We start from the raw sequence: 19,706 nt of genomic DNA, 5'->3' as shown, positions 1-19,706 counted from the left end.
TCACTGGTGCGGCCACCAAGCAGCGTGCACTCTGCTGTTTTTGCGGTCGGTAGATCTTTTAGAGCTGCAGTTCAAAGGTAACTCATGAGGTGAATATATATGAACCCAGGTAGCAGTTTTTCTTTAGGATTGAGAGGAGATGCAGGAAGATAATAAACAGGCAGGACAGAAAAAGAGTCAAATAAAAACAAGTTAGTTTTTGTACCTGGTGGTTGCAACAAACAGACACCATTGAAGGTCATCAGAAGTGAGGAACAGAAAATGAAATAATTATTTTAATGTTTAGAGCAGCAGGAACTCCGAGAGGCTGCAGGCGCATCAGTGAGTTTGCGGCCGCTGCGCAGGGGGAGGGGGGAGAGGGCTGAAGCAGAAACTACCATTGTTAAAAGAAATGTGTTTACCTTTGAAAATGTGGGCGCAATTTTAATTGTCAAAAACTCCAGCGAACCATTAGTTCATTTTGCTCAAATAGAAATAGAGGCCTGCCTCTAATACTGGCCCTCCTTCCAATAAAGGCCTGGAGCTTGATGAGCTTGAGTCAAATACAGGCCCGGGCCTGTATTAGAGGATTTACGGTATGTCACCTGACAAAATTTAAATTTAGGGTGGAATATCCCTTTCAATGAAATGTATTGTTGTTGTTGTAGTTGTTCGTTTTTAATTTAGGTTTTAATTTGTTTATTTTCAGCCAGTGGAGGATGGCAGGAGCCAGAAAACCCTCACGTTCAGCGGGTAGGAACTCGTGCTTGTTGATCACACACACAGCATGTCTGAATAGATCTCTTAATAAATTGTATAAATAGAACAGAAGCCTTGGGCAAAAGCAGACAGTGGCTGCACAGATGGGTAGATTTTAACTATTCACTCCAGTTCGCATGTGTTTTATTACCTAATCATCTCATTTGCTCTTTTCCAAAAGAGTTTCAAATGCAGAAACACAATTACTTCAGATTGTTACGATTGGATGTTTAAAAATTGTATTTTACTTCATCACTGATGCTCACAATATTTAAACCCAATGCACCAGCATCTTTGGCTGAAAATTATTATATTATACACAACATTAATCAAATAGTGTTTTATTTATATCCTGTAAGTATACTGCTCCCTTAACCTGATTTAATCACGTTTTTAAGCTAAAGATGAGCTTGCTCCGAGACTTTCTAGTCCTTTTTACTGGCATATGGTAAAGAAAATACTATAAATTCAAGTAAGAGAATAAATGATTAGTTAAGCATTCAGTTTTATATTGGAGGCAAATTTTTAAGGAATCTATATTTTGTACCGACATTCAAATCTATCCATCTACCTTTTCTTCTGTATGAAGAAGAGCTTATTTATAACTCAAGATCTTGTTTGGGCCTTGAACATTTTTGTTGTGATAAAAATACATAAAGCACCACCAAAGTGTCCTCTATACATATCACATGTGTAGAAACTAAAGGATCAAGAGTTCAAGGATTTAGTTTTTCTTTACAGCTAGGGCCGTGAAACGGGTATCGAGGTTTTTATTTCTAAAAGGTCTTAAAAGATTTTAATTCAGCTTGAAGAAACCCGTAAGAACCCAGTATTCCTCAGAATCTGTGTGTTTTGGTGTGTGTGCGTGTGTTTTGGTGTGTGTGCGTGCATGTGACTTTGTGTCATTGCAGATCTCCAAGTTGATTGACTACTATCAGCAGCTGGCCCACAGAGAAAAGCAGGAGAGGGACAGGAAGAAGGTGGCCAGGAGACGACAATGCATGCCCCTGGCATTCTCGGTACTCCGCTCCCTCGCTCAAAAGTTATTTCATACCGCATTTTGTAAAATGTCACACCCTTTTTTGTAATCTTTTAAAATGTCAGGTTTAGTTTTTTACTGTTTTCAGATCAGAAGTCATTTGCAGTGAAAAGATTTAACACACCTTAAGAATGTCTCCGTAGTAGCACGTGCTGCTCCTGTTGGTTTTAAATGCATTTTGACACATTTATCCTGTTTTCAGTTATTCTCCTTTCTACTTTAAAGTTTCCATACAGTTTTCTTTATTTATCAGAAATTTGGATGTTCAACGTGGCATAATGTTAACACTAGGGATGCACCGATCAGGTTTTTGCTGCCGATATCCAAGAATGCTCGTCACCGATTACCAATACCTATCTTGTGGGTTTTGGCTTCAAGTTTTCTATGACATTATGAGTGCTACAGACTTGCCAGGTTTATTTTTTTTTACTGTTTTCAGATCAAAACTCATTTGCAGTCGCACATTTGTTGTCCTTTTTGGACACACTGTAAAACTTCCGTACCGGTGATGCCGTTTTCAGTGTAGGTGCTTTGTAAACACCATGCCCCAGTAAGAGACATGCGTTTGAGACGCAGGACAGGGTGTCCTTGTGGTGGTTTGTTTTAAACGTCATCTGATCAGCCTGCTTTCATCTATTTGGAAAACTGCAATCAGAACTGATAGGGGCGCTATCGGCCGATCAAATGTGATCAATCGGTGCGTCCCTAGTGAACTCTACCTGCTTTCTGCTTTATACAAATGAAGTTTCATTCATATAAGTTGATTTTTCCTGTTTAGATGAAATGTCCTGCAGTTATCTCCCCATCACTGATGCATTTCTGTCACGTTTGAATGTAACCCAAGGCTACTATTTGTTTAGCTGACTTTCTTTGGTTTCAACTATTTATTTTTTTCATTTTGCTTCTGCACTCTGACTTTTGCTTTGTTTCTCCCAGCAACACACAATTCATGCGGTGGTGAGTTGTATTTTTCACAGTTTGAGTAGTTTTGTCTTAAGGGCAGTTTTGACTTGCCTGAGCTCTCAGGAATCTCATGAATAACTCACTGGAGGAATGAGGCTGAGATCGGCACAAGGGAAAGAAGAGAGATGAATTATTTGTCTAAAAGGCAAACTAAGTAACCTTTAATATTTAAAAAATATTAGACTGAGCCGGTCTGTGTTGATGGCTGTTCACAGTGTGAATGATTAGTCCTTAAGCCCCTTCCACTCCTTTTGGGGAGAATACTGAATCAGTTGTCTTGAGCCTCAACAGATGGTGAACTCATGTATCTCACGAGAATCCGTAACGCTTTACAGCAACCCATGTTTACACCTCAGAACAAGCTGGAGATGGTCGGCATTTACTGTCATGCTCCTCATAACAAAGCCTCAGAACAAACAATGAAAACTTTTTTCTGATGGAACAAAAGAGAAAATGAATGTCTGAATGAAGATGGATTTTTTTTTACAACAGTGAGTTAATATGGACACTAGAGGGTGTTAAAGCCAGCCAAAACTGCCAAGTGTCCTTTTGGGAAAACAATAAATAAAACGAAAGATAATTCCTTTTGTTTTTCTGCCACTGCTCTCGTTTTGCTTATTAATTACTTTAAAGTTTCAAAACCAATTTGTGGTCTGATGGATCAAATCCCTTCTTTAGATAGACCATTTGAAATGTGTCTCGTAAAGAACTCATTGTAAATTATTTCCATAAGTTATCATGACTGGACCCCCCCCCCCCCCCCCCTCCACCTGCTGCTCCTCAAGTTGTCTTTTGGTTTGTCTAACCATGCCTCATTGTCCAAAACCACCCAGGAGAAATATGGACTTGGAAGCCGACTGCAGAGGCAGAGGTCTGGAGCTCCCGTTTCAAGCCTGGCTGGACTCTCGTGAGTTGTCTTTTATCATTGTTGCTGCTTGTGACCATATACAAAGAATGTAGGGCTGAAACGAGTCACCGGATGGTTTGATTCATTAAATTACTCGATTCATTCTTTTACTGATTCGAAGCTTCGTTAAATGTGTGCTCCACATGTTACTGGCGCACTACGTGGTGGTCTTGATGCTGTGGAGGAAAATGGAGAAACCAGCAAAGACACAAACCATTGTAAAAGGCAGAAACGGTTTGAATCAAGTTTGGTTTGGGAACAAGAGCGAAACTACGAGCAGAATTACTAATGTTAAACTAGCAGGTTGCATTCTCACGAGCAAGTATGGTTCCGAAAAAACGTGATGGTTGTAAACAACTAAACTCTAAAAGCGGAAGAAAAATCCTCACCGTCCCGTTTGTGTGGATGTCTGCAGCGTCGTGGGGCAGAGCCGCTGCAGCTACCGTCTTGTTGTTGCCACTAGTTGCTCCGCACACTGCAGCAGGTGTGTGTCAAGCTGTTGTAGCATGTAGTGATGGGTAGATGAAGCCTCATGAAGCGTTTCAGCACATTCCCCAAATAGTATTGAAACTGTGTCGACACAGTGCTGCTGTTTTGCTCTACAATGACACCTACTGGACTTTAAATATTTTTGCAGGCAACATACTGGAGACACAACAGATGCTGATTCAATGACCTAATCATACTTGTATACACTGTAAGCTATTGTAGGCCTACTTCATAAGTTATTATTTTAAACTTCTAAATTTAAAATCTATACAACTCAAAATATTCTGTGAATGATACCAAGTGACAATTAAAGTGACAGTGCTGTGAATGTGATATTACCCATTTCAGTGTCATTGACTCAAGTTTTTTTTATTTTTATAAATTTTTATTAAGAAAAATAAGTTTATCCAATGTGTTGGCATTTAGTCTATTACGTTTTTTGGACACTATTTCACCAGCTTTCGAAAACACACGTTCACAGGGCACAGAAGAAGCTGGGGTACACAAAAACTGTAAAGCCAGGTGGAAAAGGTGTGGGTAGGATGTCTTCCGGTTCCCCCAGTATGTTAATGGATCTTCTTGTCTTGAAATGTTTCCCTCTGCTAAGTAGCGCTGGACCTCAATGATCGAGTCAGCTGTTGCATTGGTGGTTTGTCTGCCAACCTCTTGATCAAGCTGCTGCCACAGATTATCTGAAATAATAAAAAATACATAGAAGTTTTAGTTTTTGTTAGCAACAAAACAAATGTGAAAATAAACTGATAATACTGAACAACTTGCCTGAAGTGGGTAACTGCTCTAATGAAGGTCCAGGCTGTGGCTCAGATGTTGTGTGACCAATTACTGCAGCACACTCCATTTTCAGGCGATTGACAGCCTCACTACACTGGGAGGAACTACGAAATCCAAGTGTTTTAACCCCCAAATTCCACTACCTCCGCTCCGCTCCGCTCCGGTCCGCCCCCGCCTTCCGCAGCCGCTCGCTTCCGAACTCAATTTTTACTGGTACCCGCTCTACAACGGCTCCGCTCCGGTGCGGAGACCTGAAGGGGGCAAACAAGCATGCGCGGGATTTTCGAGATCTTGCGATACAGTCCGAGCAATAAACGCGGAAGTTAGATCCAAACACCCGTTGTGCGGGAGAAGCATCGGAAATGAGCTGTTTAATCTGCCCATCATTGTGTTGAGAGATCAGCAGTGTTTGGATCAACAAAGTGTGACTACTTTGATAGTGGCAACTGTATTTATGGCTTATTTTTGTGCATTTAAACTTCAGCCGCCATTGATAGTTGTTAAAAGTTGTTAAACCTGTGCATATGAAACAAAAAACGCCTTTTGTTTAGCGATTTATTGTGAAAAACGGAAGATGTGCTTGCTCCTTTTCCTGTTGGGCCGTTGTGATTTCTGTCCTTTTACTGCGGAGGTGCTCCGGCGTCCGGCAAAAATAGGATCGATTCTATTTTTGCCGGACGTCGGAACAGAGGGCGCCGCACGTAAATCTGGGGTCTAAAAGTGTTGATAGGGTCAACACACTTAATGACTCCAGATTGGAAGCAGTGTCTGTGACGCGACGTCTAAGTTGGTCATGGAGATGTGTGGCTGCTTGTGTGTGTAGATGTAAAGAGTTCCGCTCAAGTGCACAATTTAGCATTTTCATCATCGGGATGACCTTTGATCCTGAAACTCTCCTCAGACAACTCCACTGTGGCCTGATGGAAAGGGGCCAGCACAAGAAGTGCTTCCCTTAAGATGTTGAACTCATCAGCTGTGAGTGGAGTTAAATCTGTTTGGAGAGAGGCAAGAGATACCCACACTGCTTCTTTCTCATCATGTAGCCGTGACAGCATCTGATATGTGCTGTTCCAACGTGTTGGTACCTCAGTGACAAGTTTCAAGGTGGGCCGTCCCATCTGTTGCTGCACTTGAGCTAGCTTCTCTTTTGCTGTGGTGCTGGATCTGAAGAATGATACAATTTGCCTAGATTTGTGTCTTATGGATGAAAGTTCAGGGATCTGATCACAGGATTTTTTGACTATTAAATTTAGTTTGTGTGCAATGCAGATTGAATGTCGAATTTGAAGAGTTCGTGTTGCTGCTATCATGTTTGGTGCTGCGTCGGTCACAAGACACCTTACCTTATTTGTTATGGCCCAGTCGTCCATCATGCCCCTTTTGACTTGGGCCAGATTGTCAGCAGTGTGACTTTGTGGAAAGTGTTTGACTCCCAACACAGATGTACACAACTGCATATTATCATTGATGTAGTGACAGGTAAGAGCTAAGTAAGCCTCCATGTTCAAGGAGGTCCACATGTCAGCTGTTATACTCACTGCCACAGCTTGCTGTACTTCCCTTTTTACTCATTCGAGTTCCTCCGCATGCTTTTTGGCCATCATTTCCTTAACCGTCTGAAAATGAATCAAAATCAAATTAGTCTAGTACTTAACACATTAATTAGACCACCTGTCATTAAAGCAAGAAAAACATCCAGCTATGAAGTTCTCTGTGTTTTGCCCTGTTGAATAGAAGGTAGGAATTTAAAACTGAATCCAGTTTTATACCCAAATGTGAGCTGACACACCGGACAGAAATTATTCAAGCATGCATGATATTTGAATCACAAGTGTTTATTTTTGTTTGCTGTGTCATAAACCTTAAATCAGACGATGGTCTAATACATTTGTTAAGCACTGTATATATTACATGAGTAACAGCAGCTATCTGAGACATTGTGTATACAAACCTTTCTGGTTGGCAAAACGTAAGATGGATCAAGGGCCTGAATCAACCCCCTGAACCCCTCACTCTCCACAATACTCAGGGGTTGGCAGTCCTTTATAATAAAATTCAGGACTGCTTGGTCCAGAGCAATCTTCCTAGATTCTAGATTTCAAAATAATAAAACATATATTAGTAAAACAACTGTGACAAAGCACGCCCAGTGTCTATATAGGTCTACCTGTGTTCGTTCTTGGTGTATTTGCTTCCTCTTCGTTTTCATGCTTGACTCTGTAATGTCTCAGCATTGAGGAAGTGCTCTTATTTGTATAAGACAACTCGGCTGAGCAGATCCGACATTTAACCTAATTAAATTAAATAAATAATTTACACTGAGTCAGTCACATTGCTATTTTCAACTCTGACAGATGCGCAGAAACAAGGAAAGACAAACACGTACCTTATTTGCTGTTAAAAGATCAAAATGATCCCATACAGCAGAAACTTTTCTTTTCCTCTCTGGCTCCATTTTCTTGATGTAAAGAGGGATGTCTTGTTTTATCTTTGAAATGGTAATTTTTTCGCGGCGACTCATCCCGTTGACAGATGCAGAGTCGATACCTTATAAACACAGTTTGGCGCCTCGGCAATGAGCGACACAGCAGCAGTGTTGGTCACGTGACTTTTTCTTAAAGCAACACACGCATCGACACTGATCGACACAGGTTTCGCTCCATGAGCTTGACACATGCGCCGGTGTGTCGGTGTTGCTGGACCCATCACTAGTAGCATGTAATTCACAAACACTTTTACATCTGAATACAAGTTAGACTGGATTATGTTGCCAACCTGTACATAATAACATATTAGGGATGTTACGCTCACATTTTTTTTGCTCCCAGTAAGTCAAACACAAAAGCAGCATAAAACCTCTAGAAACTTTCAAAATTAGTCACAGGCACATTTTCAGTTGCTTAACCAGTAAAAAAAAGTTTGTCATTACCTGTGAAGCCTCTGTAGCTGAGGCAAACGGAACAGAAAGTAAACCTTTCCTTGTTTACATTTTCCTTGCTTGTTAATGCGGGAACTGCCAAAATAACGTGTGTTCTTTTACCCAAAAACACCTAGGTGGCGCTATTGCAAAGATAAATTTGTTTCGACTAATAACTTCCAAACCGTTGGTCGCACACTCAAAAACTTTATATGTGCTTGCACCCTTGATGATTTTGCATATGTTTATTATTGGCCATGCCCATTTCCGCCTAATTAGATTTTTTTCTAGATTGCAAAAAACACAAAACTTTTTTATTTACCAATCCGTCATATTTTGTCGAATGGACTTGAAACTCGGGACATATGATCAATAGATGAAGTTAAATCATTGTGATGAAGAAAACTACAAAAATGTTAAAATATTGCAAATGATGCAATATCAAAGTCATTGCGCTAGCTCTAGATTCTCATCAAGTATGAGCTGTAAGCCATATATGTCCAATTTTGATCTGATTCACCAATTTTTAAAGGATTAAAAAGTTTCTTTCAACATAACGGCTTGATGGATTTGCACAGACCTTGGCACGGATATGATTTAAAAGTGGGCATGGCTTAAAAAGCTTTAGCCCTTTTAGTTTTGAAAAATATATATTCTATCCAGAAATTTACAGTTCATATCCATAATAGTTTGCTCTAGCGCCAGAAAGATAACGTTTTTGCTATTTTCTCCCCAACTCTTTAGTCTACAAACAAATGATCTTATTTCGAGACCAAACTTACGCCATCCAGCCCGACCAAACCCCGACGGTGCCGACGCTAATGTGTTAGCGCCATTAGCAGGGAGGCTCAGACTTCCCTCTCCCCAGCCACTTGGACCAGCTCATCTGCTTCGGTTTGCTCTCACTGCGAGTGCCTTTGTTTAATGCCAACTCTCTAATTGGAGTAGCATGTCACTTCACCATCTCTGATGCATTTATTGCTCCCGGTGATGGCCTCTATCACTCACTTCTCTGCACACTTATCACCCTCCCGTTGGTGGAGCGATGTTTATTACCTTGCTGGGTTGGTTAGGTCACTTGTTTTCCCCTAATGAAATGTTATCAGATGTGTTTCTGATGGTTTGATCTGAACCATTGAGGCGTAGGCTACATCTGGCTTCGCCTTTAACCCAATAGCGATGCCTTAAAGGGTGAAACTTATATGAAATAGAATGATGGCTACTTAGAGTAATCCCAGATTTTATGAGTAAAGACGTAGACCTCTTAACGCGTCAAGCCTCACTGGTTCCAGTAGTATGAAAAGCCTATGGGAGACGAACAGTCGGTTTACACGGCTCTGTTCATTTTGGTGTGTGTGCGTGTGTTTTTTTCCTAGTCTTAAAGAAGGGGAAGATCAGAAAGAGATCAGCATTGAGCCTGCTCAAGCCCTTGATGAAGTGGAACTATTGCCCGAGGATTGTTACACCAGACCGGTCACCTTACCAGAGGGTAATGGTTTTTTGAGAAAAACCACTTATTTTTCTGAAATTGTGACAATTTAATGAGTGTATCTTGGTCTTCTGTTAGTGACCACTCTGCGCCAGAGGCTCCTGCAGCCAGACTTCCAGCCTGCAGGAGCGCCTCAGCTCCACCCCAAACACAAACACCTCCTGATGAAGCGTTCGCTGCGCTGCCGGGTCAGTACTACTTAGGAGTTTTTTCCTCTTATTGGATCTCATTTGTATGATATATATTCATTGTTAACTGCCTTCCTCAGAAATGTGAGCATAACCTAAGCAAGCCTGAGTTTAATCCAACTTCAATCAAGTTTAAGATCCAGCTAGTGGCTGTGTGAGTATCACTGTCTGTCTGTGTGGGAATTGCAATCAGCCTCCAGCTTGTTTAGTTGAATTGAATAAGGTCTTTTATTGTAATTTTTTAAAGAGTTTTTTAAGAACACTCAACAGAAAACAAAAACTCACCCCACCATGCTGGATTAAATAAGACAGACTGTCGTCAAATCATAACATAAATATAAATTCTCAAAAGAAAGGTCGCACAAAATTGTCAACACTCACCATCAAAATAACACAAATGGCAACCATACCTTATTCAATTTCCCAACTGGGCCTCATAAACAATGCATTAAATTCTATTCAATTCAAGTTTATTTATATAGCGCCAAATCACGATAAGAGTCGTCTCAAGGCACTTCACATAAAAAACATTCCAATTCACAGTTCATTAAGCCAATCAGAAATAATGTTTCCTATATAAGGAACCCAGCAGGTTGCATCAAGTCACTGACTAGTGTCAGTGACTATACAGCAATCCTCATACTAAGCAAGCATTTAGCAACAGTGGAGAGGAAAACTCCCTTTTAACAGGAAGAAACCTCCAGAGAATCCTGGCTCAGTATAAGCAGCCATCCTCCACGACTCACTGGGGATCGAGAAGACAGAGCAGGCGCACACACACACACACACACACACACACACACACACACACACACACACACAAAGTAGTGTTTCTATGGTTACATTGTGATTTCTTAGTAAATATTCTATTTGGTGAGAGGTAAACTTTATTTTATTTATCCTAGTGGATCTATAATTAAATGGATAAACTAGTAGTAGCACATCCAACGTCAAGGAAAGCAAAAAGTTATTATCAGGAGAGGGAGAATGTTTTAGTGGTTAGCAGCAGTGTGCTAGACGATGGCCCCCTCCATGAGGCCACCACAGCTCAGCAGAACATCGTTGTAGCTTCTTCTGGGGAGAAAAACACTTAGAGAAAATAAAGTTTCGTCTCGTCTCGTCTTCCTCCGCTTATCCGGGTCCGGGTCGCGGGGGCAGCATCCCAACTAGGGAGCTCCAGGCCGTCCTCTCCCCGGCCTTGTCCACCAGCTCCTCCGGCAGGACCCCAAGGCGTTCCCGGACCAGATTGGAGATGTAACCTCTCCAACGTGTCCTGGGTCGACCCGGGGGCCTTCTGCCGGCAGGACATGCCCGAAACACCTCCCCGGGGAGGCGTCCAGGAGGCATCCTGACCAGATGCCCAAACCACCTCAACTGGCTCCTTTTGATCCGGAGGAGCAGCGGTTCTACTCCGAGTCCCTCCCGAATGTCCGAGCTCCTCACCCTATCTCTAAGGCTGAGCCCGGCCACCCTACGGAGGAAACTCATTTCAGCCGCTTGTATCCGCGATCTCGTTCTTTCGGTCATTACCCAAAGCTCATGACCATAGGTGAGGATTGGGACGTAGATCGACCGGTAAATCGAGAGCCTGGCTTTCTGGCTCAGCTCCCTCTTCCCCACGACAGATCGGCTCAGAGTCCGCATCACTGCAGACGCCAAACCAATCCGCCTGTCGATCTCCCGATCCCTCCTACCCTCACTCGTGAACAAGAGAAAATAAAGTTAACAGCTGAAATAGCAGAAAGTAATACGCAGATTGTAGAAGAAAGTAGTAGAGCGTGGAAAGTGGTCAGTGTATCCTCCAGCAGTCTAAGCCTATAGCAGCATAACTACAGAGATAACTCTGGATAATCTATCCTATTTAGATAGAGGCATGTTGGAGGCAGTGCAAGGCAGAGCCATCTTTACCGACTGTACACTCCACCTCCCTCTACTCCCCCACTTGTCCTGATTTAGGCTAACATCAGATTTTAACCATAGGCCCTATCAAATAAAATGTTTTAAGCCTATTCTTAAATGTAGACAAGGTGTCTGCCTCACGGACTAAGGCTGGGAGCTGGTTCCACAGGAGAGGAGCCTGATAACTAAAAGATCTGCCTCCCATCCTAATTTTAGATATTCTTGGAATCACCAGTAGACCTGCAGTCTGAGAGCGAAGTTCTCGGTTAGGAACATATGGAACAATCAGATCACTGATGTATGATGGACCTTGATTATTAAGAGCTTTATATGTGAGAAGAAGGAGCTTAAAATCTATTCTGAATTTAACAGGTAGCCAATGTAGGGAAGCTAAGACGGGAGAGATATGATCTCTCTTTTTAATTCTCATCAGAACTCAAGCTGCAGCATTTTGGACAAGCTGAAGACTTTTAACTACATTCTGTGGACTTCCTGAGAGTAATGAATTACAGTAATCCAGTCTTGATGTAATAAATGCATGAACTAGTTTTTCAGCATCACACCTGGAAAGGATGCTTCTAATCTTAGCAATATTCCGATGGTGGAAAAAGGAAATCCTACAAACCTGTTTAATGTGGGATTTGAATGACATGTCCTGGTCAAAGATAACACCAAGGTTCCTTACTTTGTTCTCGGAGATTAATGTAATTCCATTCAGGTCAGGTGATTGACTAAGCAATTTCCTTTTCTGGATTTCTGGTCCAAAGATGAGAACTTCCGTCTTGTCTTTATTTAAAACAGGGTATCCGCGGAGTCTTGAAAAGTATTAAAAGGTGATAAATCAATTTTGGAAAAATTAAGACCCTTAAAAAGTACTAAAAAGTCTTATCACGGCTTTATAAAGTCTTAAATTTAGAGATTTTTTTTCTGAATTAGATAGCCAACAGTTTGTTTTAGTTTTATTTTTTAATGAACCGAGGGAGGGAGCATAAGAAGATTAAAATAAAAATACTACGCTGTTGTGGGTGCGTTAGTAATTTTTCTCTCAGAGCACCAGGGCGGACGGGGTGGAAGCTCAATAGTGCAAAGAACGCTCTGGTGTTCCCGGTGCATATTACGAACGCACCTAAATGCTAAGATGGAAGAGTGTTGGTGAATGTGAACGCACAACGAGAATGGGAAAGTGCAAGTTTGCAGCGTCCTGGCTGGATATCCCGGATTTCAAAGAGCGGCTGCAGCCAGTCGAGGGGAACGTGAGCGAGACATACTGTACGATATGCAAGAAGAAAATAAGTATCGTGTCAATGGGCATAAACTCCTTAAAGTCGCACATGTGCTGTGCTAGCCACAAGGCTGCTGCTAGCCGCCGAGAGCGGCAGCTATCCATCGCTAGCTTCTGTGGAAATCGGGTTGAACCACCACAACACAGTCCCAACTTGTTCAAGCTGGCTTTTGAATGATCTTCTTCACCACTCTCTCTTTATTCTACTCTCCCCACCTATTCCACCTTCCTCATGATCCACTGATTTCCCTCTTTCCTGTGCACTCTCTCTCTTTCTTAACATATTTTTAATCACAATTGTCTCTTTTTTTTGCTCATTTTAAATATATTTTAACCATTTTCTAAATTCTTTTTTATATTTTTACATTTTTTGTTTTTCTGAAGCGCCTTGTGATTTTTATCTTGAGAGGCGCTATAGAAGTGATATTTTCTTACTTCATTTTCTAAAGTTACTCAGAGCCACAGTAGAAGGTCCAGCCTGAGTTAAGCTTTGGTAAATGGAGAGGAACAGAGAAACAGCTGTTCAAGTTTAATTTAAATAGAATATATTAGACATCAATCATATATTACTTTTATTTATATTTAACAGTCATGTTAGAGATAAAATGCAGAATAGTTTATTTCAAAACCATTTTTACATTTTCTCGTTGCATTGAAGCATCACGTCCCACCGTGAGTAGCCTCTGTCCCACTTTTGGTGAGTTGGGATCTGGTCATCCTACTGAAAAATGATTACAGTCATTTGGAATATTTTCAGATGTTTATATGTTTGGTGTTCTGTGAATTAGTTTCATAATAATTGTTAATTATTATTAGATGATCTCTAATCATTATCTGATCAGTTCTGTCAGTTTATTATATTTAGCTCTCTTGAACAGTATGACTGGTAGAAAATAGCTAGCAATTAGCAAAATAAATCACATAACATTTTTTATTATTCTCAATAAAATAAATGTATGTAAATGTTTGGGGGGGGGGGGGGTAAATTTAGTTGTCACTTTTTTCACAGCCTCTGAGTTTGCAGGTATGAAAAATAGATGCATGCAAACTAGTAAAATAATTTTTTGTTCTATGCGCACGGCTTGCATTTTTGTACCATGTGGCTTTACGTATTATTACTACAGCCTCGCTGTCCCGGATGAACGTAACCCATCATGAAGAAGAAAACGAAGCAATGCAGTATGTAAAAACAATATATGAGTGTTTAACTGCTGATTAGTTCTTTGCGATAAAGTCTTAATTGTATTTTTAGAAGGTCATAAAAAGTCTTGAAAAAGACTTAAATTTAATTTTGAGATCTCTGCATATACCCTGTAAAAGCAAAAAGTTTAGAGTCATCCAATGTTTTATGTCCTCAAGACAAGCCTGTAATCTACCCAACCGATTAGGTTCATCAGGGTTAATGGATAAATATAGCTGAGTATCATCAGCATAACAGTGGAAGTTTATCCCATGCTGTCTAATGATTTTACCAATTGGGAGCATATATATAGTAAAAAGAATTGGTCCAAGCACTGAACCCTGTGGTACTCCACAAGTAACCCTGGAGTATGAAGATTTGTCATGCACATTTACAAAATGAAATCTGTCAGACAGGTAGGATTTAAACCAGCCTAACGCTGCTCCTTTGATCCCTACAACATGTTCAAGTCTTTCTAAAAGAACATTGTGATCAACTGTGTCAAAGGCAGCACTGAGATCTAACAAGACTAGAACAGACACAAGATTCTTATCTGAGGCCATGAGAATATCATTTGTAACTCTCACTAATGCAGTTTCAGTGCTGTGATACTCTCTAAAACCAGACTGAAATTCCTCAAACAGAGCTTCTCCCACACAACGGGTGTTTGGATCTAACTTCCCCATTTATTGCTCGGATTGTATCGCAAGATCTTGAAAATCCCGCACGTGCCTGTTTGCGCACCTCAGGTCACCGCACCGGGGCGGAGCCGTTGTAGAGCGGGTACAGTATAATTTGAGTTTGGAAGCGAGCGGCAGCGGAAGGTGGGGGCGGAGCGGAGTGGAGATAGTGGAATTTTGGGATAAGTGTTTGAAGAGTACAGGAAAAATTATGAAAGAATGAAGGGTCAACATTTTTCACAGTATATGCTGACAATACATGTATAGATAGTTATAATACAGGGTGGGCCATTTATATGGATACACCTTATTAAAATGGGAATGGTTGGTGATATTAATGTCCAGTTTGTGGCACATTAGTATATGTGAAGGGGGCAAACTTTTCAAGATGGGTGGTGGCCATTTTGATGTCGGCCATCTTGGGTCCTGTCAAGGATTTTTATCAACAACCAGTGCCTGCAACTAGAGAAAAATAAACAAATGACAGACAAGTATCCAGATTGGAATGAGGAGGCAGAAGCTACAAGGCTACTGCCCCGAGCTCCTGAATTTTCAGTTTATTTATAACATGAGATAAGAAAATGTGTGTGTGTGGGAATGTTTGTGTGAGTGTGGGTGTGTGAATAAATGAGCATGTGTTAGGCATAGAGAAATACATATTACATTCAGGTGATTGAATCAATGATCAAGAAATAATAACAATAACATTTCCATAACAGGTCCAACTTTTGTTTTTTCATAAACACGTGTGCACGCCGGTCTATACATCGGCCAAAACACGTTTTTTTTACCTGCAAACTGAGGACATTAGTAGCAAAGTGAGGACATTTTGTCAGTCCTCACTTTGGGATGTTACAGAGCTCTACTCGTTAGTTTAAGAGGTATGGTGTGAATCAAGGTTTAGTTGAGGTTGAGGTTAGTAGTAGGCTGGTTAAGGTTAGAGTCAGTGTGTGCGAATGGCATGTGCTGCATGTGCAACACGAGGCAGACTGCTCGGTCACATAACACACTGATTTGACTCTATTATTTCTAGAAGTTTTTTAACAAAACAGCAGCCTTTCATTCACGTGTTAGTCTTTTATTGTCACTAGGGTTGGGCTTCGTTTGATTTTGAATGATTCCGATTCCAATTCCTCGTTTCGATTCTGGTTCCTATCGATTCCCGATTCCGATTCTTTCAAGACATGACATGCTTTACATGACGTGGACACAGGTCCTATTTGATGAAATAATCTTAACTTCAACATGAATTTTAGTTCTATGAACAACAACATCACCTTCATTTAGACAAAAACATGTTTTGGAGACAAAAAGAAGATGACTTGCAGCACAACCAGTGTGTTTGTTTCTGACCACAACCAAAGTGTGGAAGCAGCCTATGGGACGAGAGGCTAAATGTCTCCAACATATCCAGAAACGTCCAGCTGTTTTCAGCTAAAACTCTCAGGATGATAATGTCCAGGATGGCTGAGAACTACACCTTCATGCTGCAGCAGCATTCAGTCACAACAGGAAGTGAAGCTTAAACGTAGCTGCTGTCAGTAACAATCTAACAGGTTTAAACATTAAAACTCTCAACAGAAATAGTTCAGAAAGGAAATTAAAATGTTATTTATTATTATTATTATTATTATTGTTTGAATGCTGAAAAGCATTCAAACTATTGTTTTCCTGTTTCTCTTTATTCTTCTGCTTCTTCTTCTTATTCTGCTTCCGTACACTTTTTGAACCTCTTCTCCTTCAAATTTTGAGCTATTTCAACAATTTTATATCAAAACGTTCAGCTCGTTAAGCTCTTTCCGGCTATTACTTTTGGCATTGATATCTTTCAAATTTTTCGAGTTATTAAGCTGTTTCTGCGAAAAATTTCCCATTGAAATGAATGGGATTGGTCAATTTTCAGCAAATTCCTAACACTTTTTTGACCTCAAACTCTATAGGGTTCCTTTTAACTTAGATACTTCATTCAAAGTTTAACAAACTCACAAGACTTTCCTGTTTAACAAATCAAAGAGGCTTTTTGATATCTTTTACGGTTTTTCTAAAATCGCAGGTAGAAGTTGAGGTACGACTTGAAATTTTCAGAAAAAATCACAAAAGTTATAATGGGGAAAGATAGGAGTAGTGACCCTCCCTTGCTCCATTTCCGGCGTTGTCCCGAGAGAACCGTAGGTCCGATTGAAATGAGACACACACTGGCTTACAGCTAACGAATATAGCTTCGTTTTGAGCTATAATTCATGACTGTACTTTAAACATTGTGGTTGTACGGTTCATTTGTTTGAGAAAATTCAAATTTAAAAAACTGTCTCTCCCACTCTACAGCCCTTTTCAGACAGACATTCTGGAACAATTGTGGACAATTCAATCCGGTTTTTAACCGGAACTGTGTTTTCAGACACACTACTTTTGTACAGGAACTTGTCCTTTCGGCTGTGTTCACACAGCAGGGAAAAGTTCCAGATGTCTGACGGCGGCGGGGGGTGGGGTGGGGGGAATCGGACTTAAGTTAAGAAGAAGAAGAAGAAAATATCATTTCTATAGCGCCTCTCAAGATCAAAATCACGAGGCGCTTAAGCATAATTCTGCGCACAAGAAGACGCGTAAGAGACCTGGATGATGAAGCTCAATGGTTAAAGGAATCACTGAAGCGGTGTGAAGCGCTCTGTCGCGCGTCTAGGCGGTACCGTAGGAGGCGAGCTGCCGTGGTTCGCCACATGCTACAGCAGCGAGCTATCTAGGTGCGCACAGCGTCCCTCGGTCTCCTCCTCCTCCCCCTCCCTCTTGTCCGGAACTTTACCTCACCAGTCTGAAGCAGCCACCATGTCCGTAACAAGTCCGGACCTGTTACTAGGGGCTTCGTCCGGATAAATTCCGGAACACGTTATCCGGATGTTTGTATTCAGACAGAAACGTCTTACGGACAGACTCCGGAACATTTCCGTTTTTCATGGCCTGTCTGAAGGGGGCTTAACTTAAGAATTCCGCACTGTGCCTTTTGAACTTCACATCTTCTGTGAACAACTCCTTTCTACCCCCAGAACGTATGGACTACCGAAACAAATTATAACTCAAAAAGTAGGAATTTTTGTCAGCTTTTCAGAATGGGTTTCATTTTATCTGTAAGTGTTACCGTTCTTTCGCTACAAGCCTCAGAAAGAGGAGAGAGCCAGATTCTCGCTCATTGAAACCCATGTTAAAGGAAGAGAGATTTTCTCCTCAGTTCGGCTTCACACAGCTAAAAGTTTCTCGTCATAGCTTCTAGACAATTCATGATAGGCACATAAAAATCAGCACAGATGATCATCAAAGTCTTCTGCCGCTCGCGCTTTTTGAATGTTTCAAATCGGTGCAGTACTTTTCGAATGGTGATGAGAAGTTTGACAGGTCCAATTTCACTTCTGAAAGACAGATTTCAAGGGTTCTCTCGTTAACAGGATCATAGGCGGAGATCCCAGGGGGGACGGGGGGGAAGCGTCCCCCCCTCACACAAAGTTGTCCCCCCCACAAAAGTTATTGTAAATGTATAAATGCTATCAGTAAACCTGTATTGTCTTCTAAAACCACAACGTAAAAGTTAGTCTGCAAATACAAAACAATGTGTTTTTAATTGTTGAGAAATTATAGTCCCCCCCCCAATTCCTCAAGTTGGTACGGTCGGTCCACACACGCTGTTTCCAACGGGCGGGGCTGCCGGCTTTGCCTCGCTCACAGCTTCACAGCAGCCCGCAGGCTCACAGAAAGCGGGAATCAAAAAGCCAGCGGTTTCCAGCAGTAAGTCAATTATCTCACGCTTGTTCTACAAACTTAAATATGTACCGTAAATCCTCTAATACAGGCCCGGGCCTGTATTTGACTCAAGCTCATCAAGCTCCAGGCCTTTATTGGAAGGAGGGCCAGTATTAGAGGCAGGCCTCTATTTCTATTTGAGCAAAATGAACTAATGGTTCGCTGGAGTTTTTGACAATTAAAATTGCGCCCACATTTTCAAAGTTAAACACATTTCTTTTAACAACGGTAGTTCCTGCTTCAGTCCTCTCCCCCCTCCCCCTGCTTCAGCCATCTCCCCCCTCCCCCTGCGCAGCGGCCGCAAACTCACTGATGCGCCTGCAGCCTCTCGGAGTTCCTGCTGCTCTAAACATTAAAATAATTATTTCATTTTCTGTTCCTCACTTCTGATGACCTTCAATGGTGTCTGTTTGTTGCAACAGCAGGTACAAAAACTAACTTGTTTTTATTTGACTATTTTTCTGTCCTGCATGTTTATTATCTTCCTGCATCTCCTCTCAATCCTAAAGAGAAAGTGCTACCTGGCTTCATATATATTCACCTCATGAGTTACCTTTGAACTGCAGTTCTAAAAGATCTATCGACCGCAAAAACAGCGGAGCGCTCGCTGTTTGGCGGCTGTATCAGTGATCAGTGCGTCGGAGGACAAGGTGATGCGCGCAGCGCCCCGCTCCACAGCATGCAGCGAAACGCATCAGGCGCAAATAAAAGACAGAAAACATTAAAGGAAATGAACTGACATGAACGATCGCGTGTTAAATTAGTTTTTGAGGTGGCGACACCTGATTGTTACTGTGGCCGTGCTCAGGAGGCAGATCTACCGACCGCGAAAACAGCTGAGCGCTCCCTGCTGTGATCTGTGCGTCGGAGGACAAGTTGATGCGCCCCGCTCCACAGCAGCGATACACATCAGGCGCAACTGAAAGACAGAAAACATTAAAGGAAATGAACCGACATGAACGATCGCGTGTCAGTACCTACGGTCCGGCACAGCGCGTTGCTGATCACAGAGAATGTGATCATACGATAATTCAATAGGGAGCGTGGTTTCACAGACGCGGAAGTGATAGCGTCGGTGAAACGCCGGCTGATCTAGGAAACCCCCAAGCGTTCGAGCGTCAACGAAGTGACACGGAAATGCCGGGCTTTCCAGAAGTAAGTAAGATAACTTACTATGAGCTGATAGTTCGTTGGATTGATCGGTAGGTTGGAATCTCTGATCGTGAATCTGAAGAAACGATGACTGAGTGGTGAGCTGGAAAGGCGACTTCCGTTTATAGCCGCGGTTTGTGACGTAGGTGCGACGTGAAGGGAATCCCCGCGAGGGGCATGCTGGGAGTCCCTACTTCGCGGA

General features: G+C 41.7%; 2 protein-coding genes across 4 annotated transcripts in view; one reads left to right on the top strand and one right to left on the bottom strand.

Annotated features, from left to right (window-relative positions):
* The window catches only part of dctn4 (dynactin 4), a 62,221-nt gene that overhangs the window by 20,143 nt on the left and 22,372 nt on the right, over positions 1-19,706 (top strand). Inside the window, exons 4-10 of one of the 2 annotated variants that reach the window (XM_054733697.2) lie at positions 689-732; positions 1,650-1,757; positions 2,714-2,734; positions 3,574-3,647; positions 9,222-9,334; positions 9,413-9,522; positions 9,603-9,676. In XM_054733697.2, the coding sequence (XP_054589672.2) occupies positions 689-732; positions 1,650-1,757; positions 2,714-2,734; positions 3,574-3,647; positions 9,222-9,334; positions 9,413-9,522; positions 9,603-9,676 (544 nt within the window). The remainder of the gene's footprint in view (positions 1-688; positions 733-1,649; positions 1,758-2,713; positions 2,735-3,573; positions 3,648-9,221; positions 9,335-9,412; positions 9,523-9,602; positions 9,677-19,706) is intronic. The other variant, XM_054733698.2, reaches the window with a different exon arrangement.
* Positions 4,334-8,245, bottom strand: LOC139063552 (E3 SUMO-protein ligase ZBED1-like). Of its 2 annotated transcripts, XM_070545814.1 has the most exons (5): positions 7,315-8,245; positions 7,096-7,219; positions 6,880-7,019; positions 6,467-6,544; positions 4,334-4,828 (listed from the first exon to the last, which is right to left on the bottom strand). In XM_070545814.1, the coding sequence occupies exons 1-4, from the start codon at positions 7,447-7,449 to the stop codon at positions 6,497-6,499; spliced, it is 447 nt and encodes a 148-aa protein (XP_070401915.1). In that variant the 5' UTR covers positions 7,450-8,245; the 3' UTR covers positions 4,334-4,828; positions 6,467-6,496. The 2 variants fall into 2 exon arrangements, with proteins under 2 accessions (XP_070401915.1, XP_070401911.1); XM_070545810.1 differs by having other exon boundaries at positions 4,334-6,544.

The sequence above is a fragment of the Nothobranchius furzeri genome, chromosome 2, assembly GCF_043380555.1.
Source record: "Nothobranchius furzeri strain GRZ-AD chromosome 2, NfurGRZ-RIMD1, whole genome shotgun sequence".
Taxonomy (NCBI): Eukaryota; Metazoa; Chordata; class Actinopteri; order Cyprinodontiformes; family Nothobranchiidae; genus Nothobranchius; species Nothobranchius furzeri.
Note: the sequence above shows the minus strand (reverse complement) of the source record. Positions and strands in the feature narration are given on the sequence as shown.

Bases quoted from the DNA above. Each gene is read 5' to 3' on its own strand.
- LOC139063552 (XM_070545810.1), bottom strand. From the start codon at position 7,449: ATGAGTCGCCGCGAAAAAATTACCATTTCAAAGATAAAACAAGACATC. The intron at 7,220-7,314 runs GTACGTGTTTGT...TAATTTAATTAG, and splicing joins ATCTTTTAACAGCAAATAAG to GTTAAATGTCGGATCTGCTC. The intron at 7,020-7,095 runs GTAGACCTATAT...TTTGAAATCTAG, and splicing joins TACACCAAGAACGAACACAG to AATCTAGGAAGATTGCTCTG.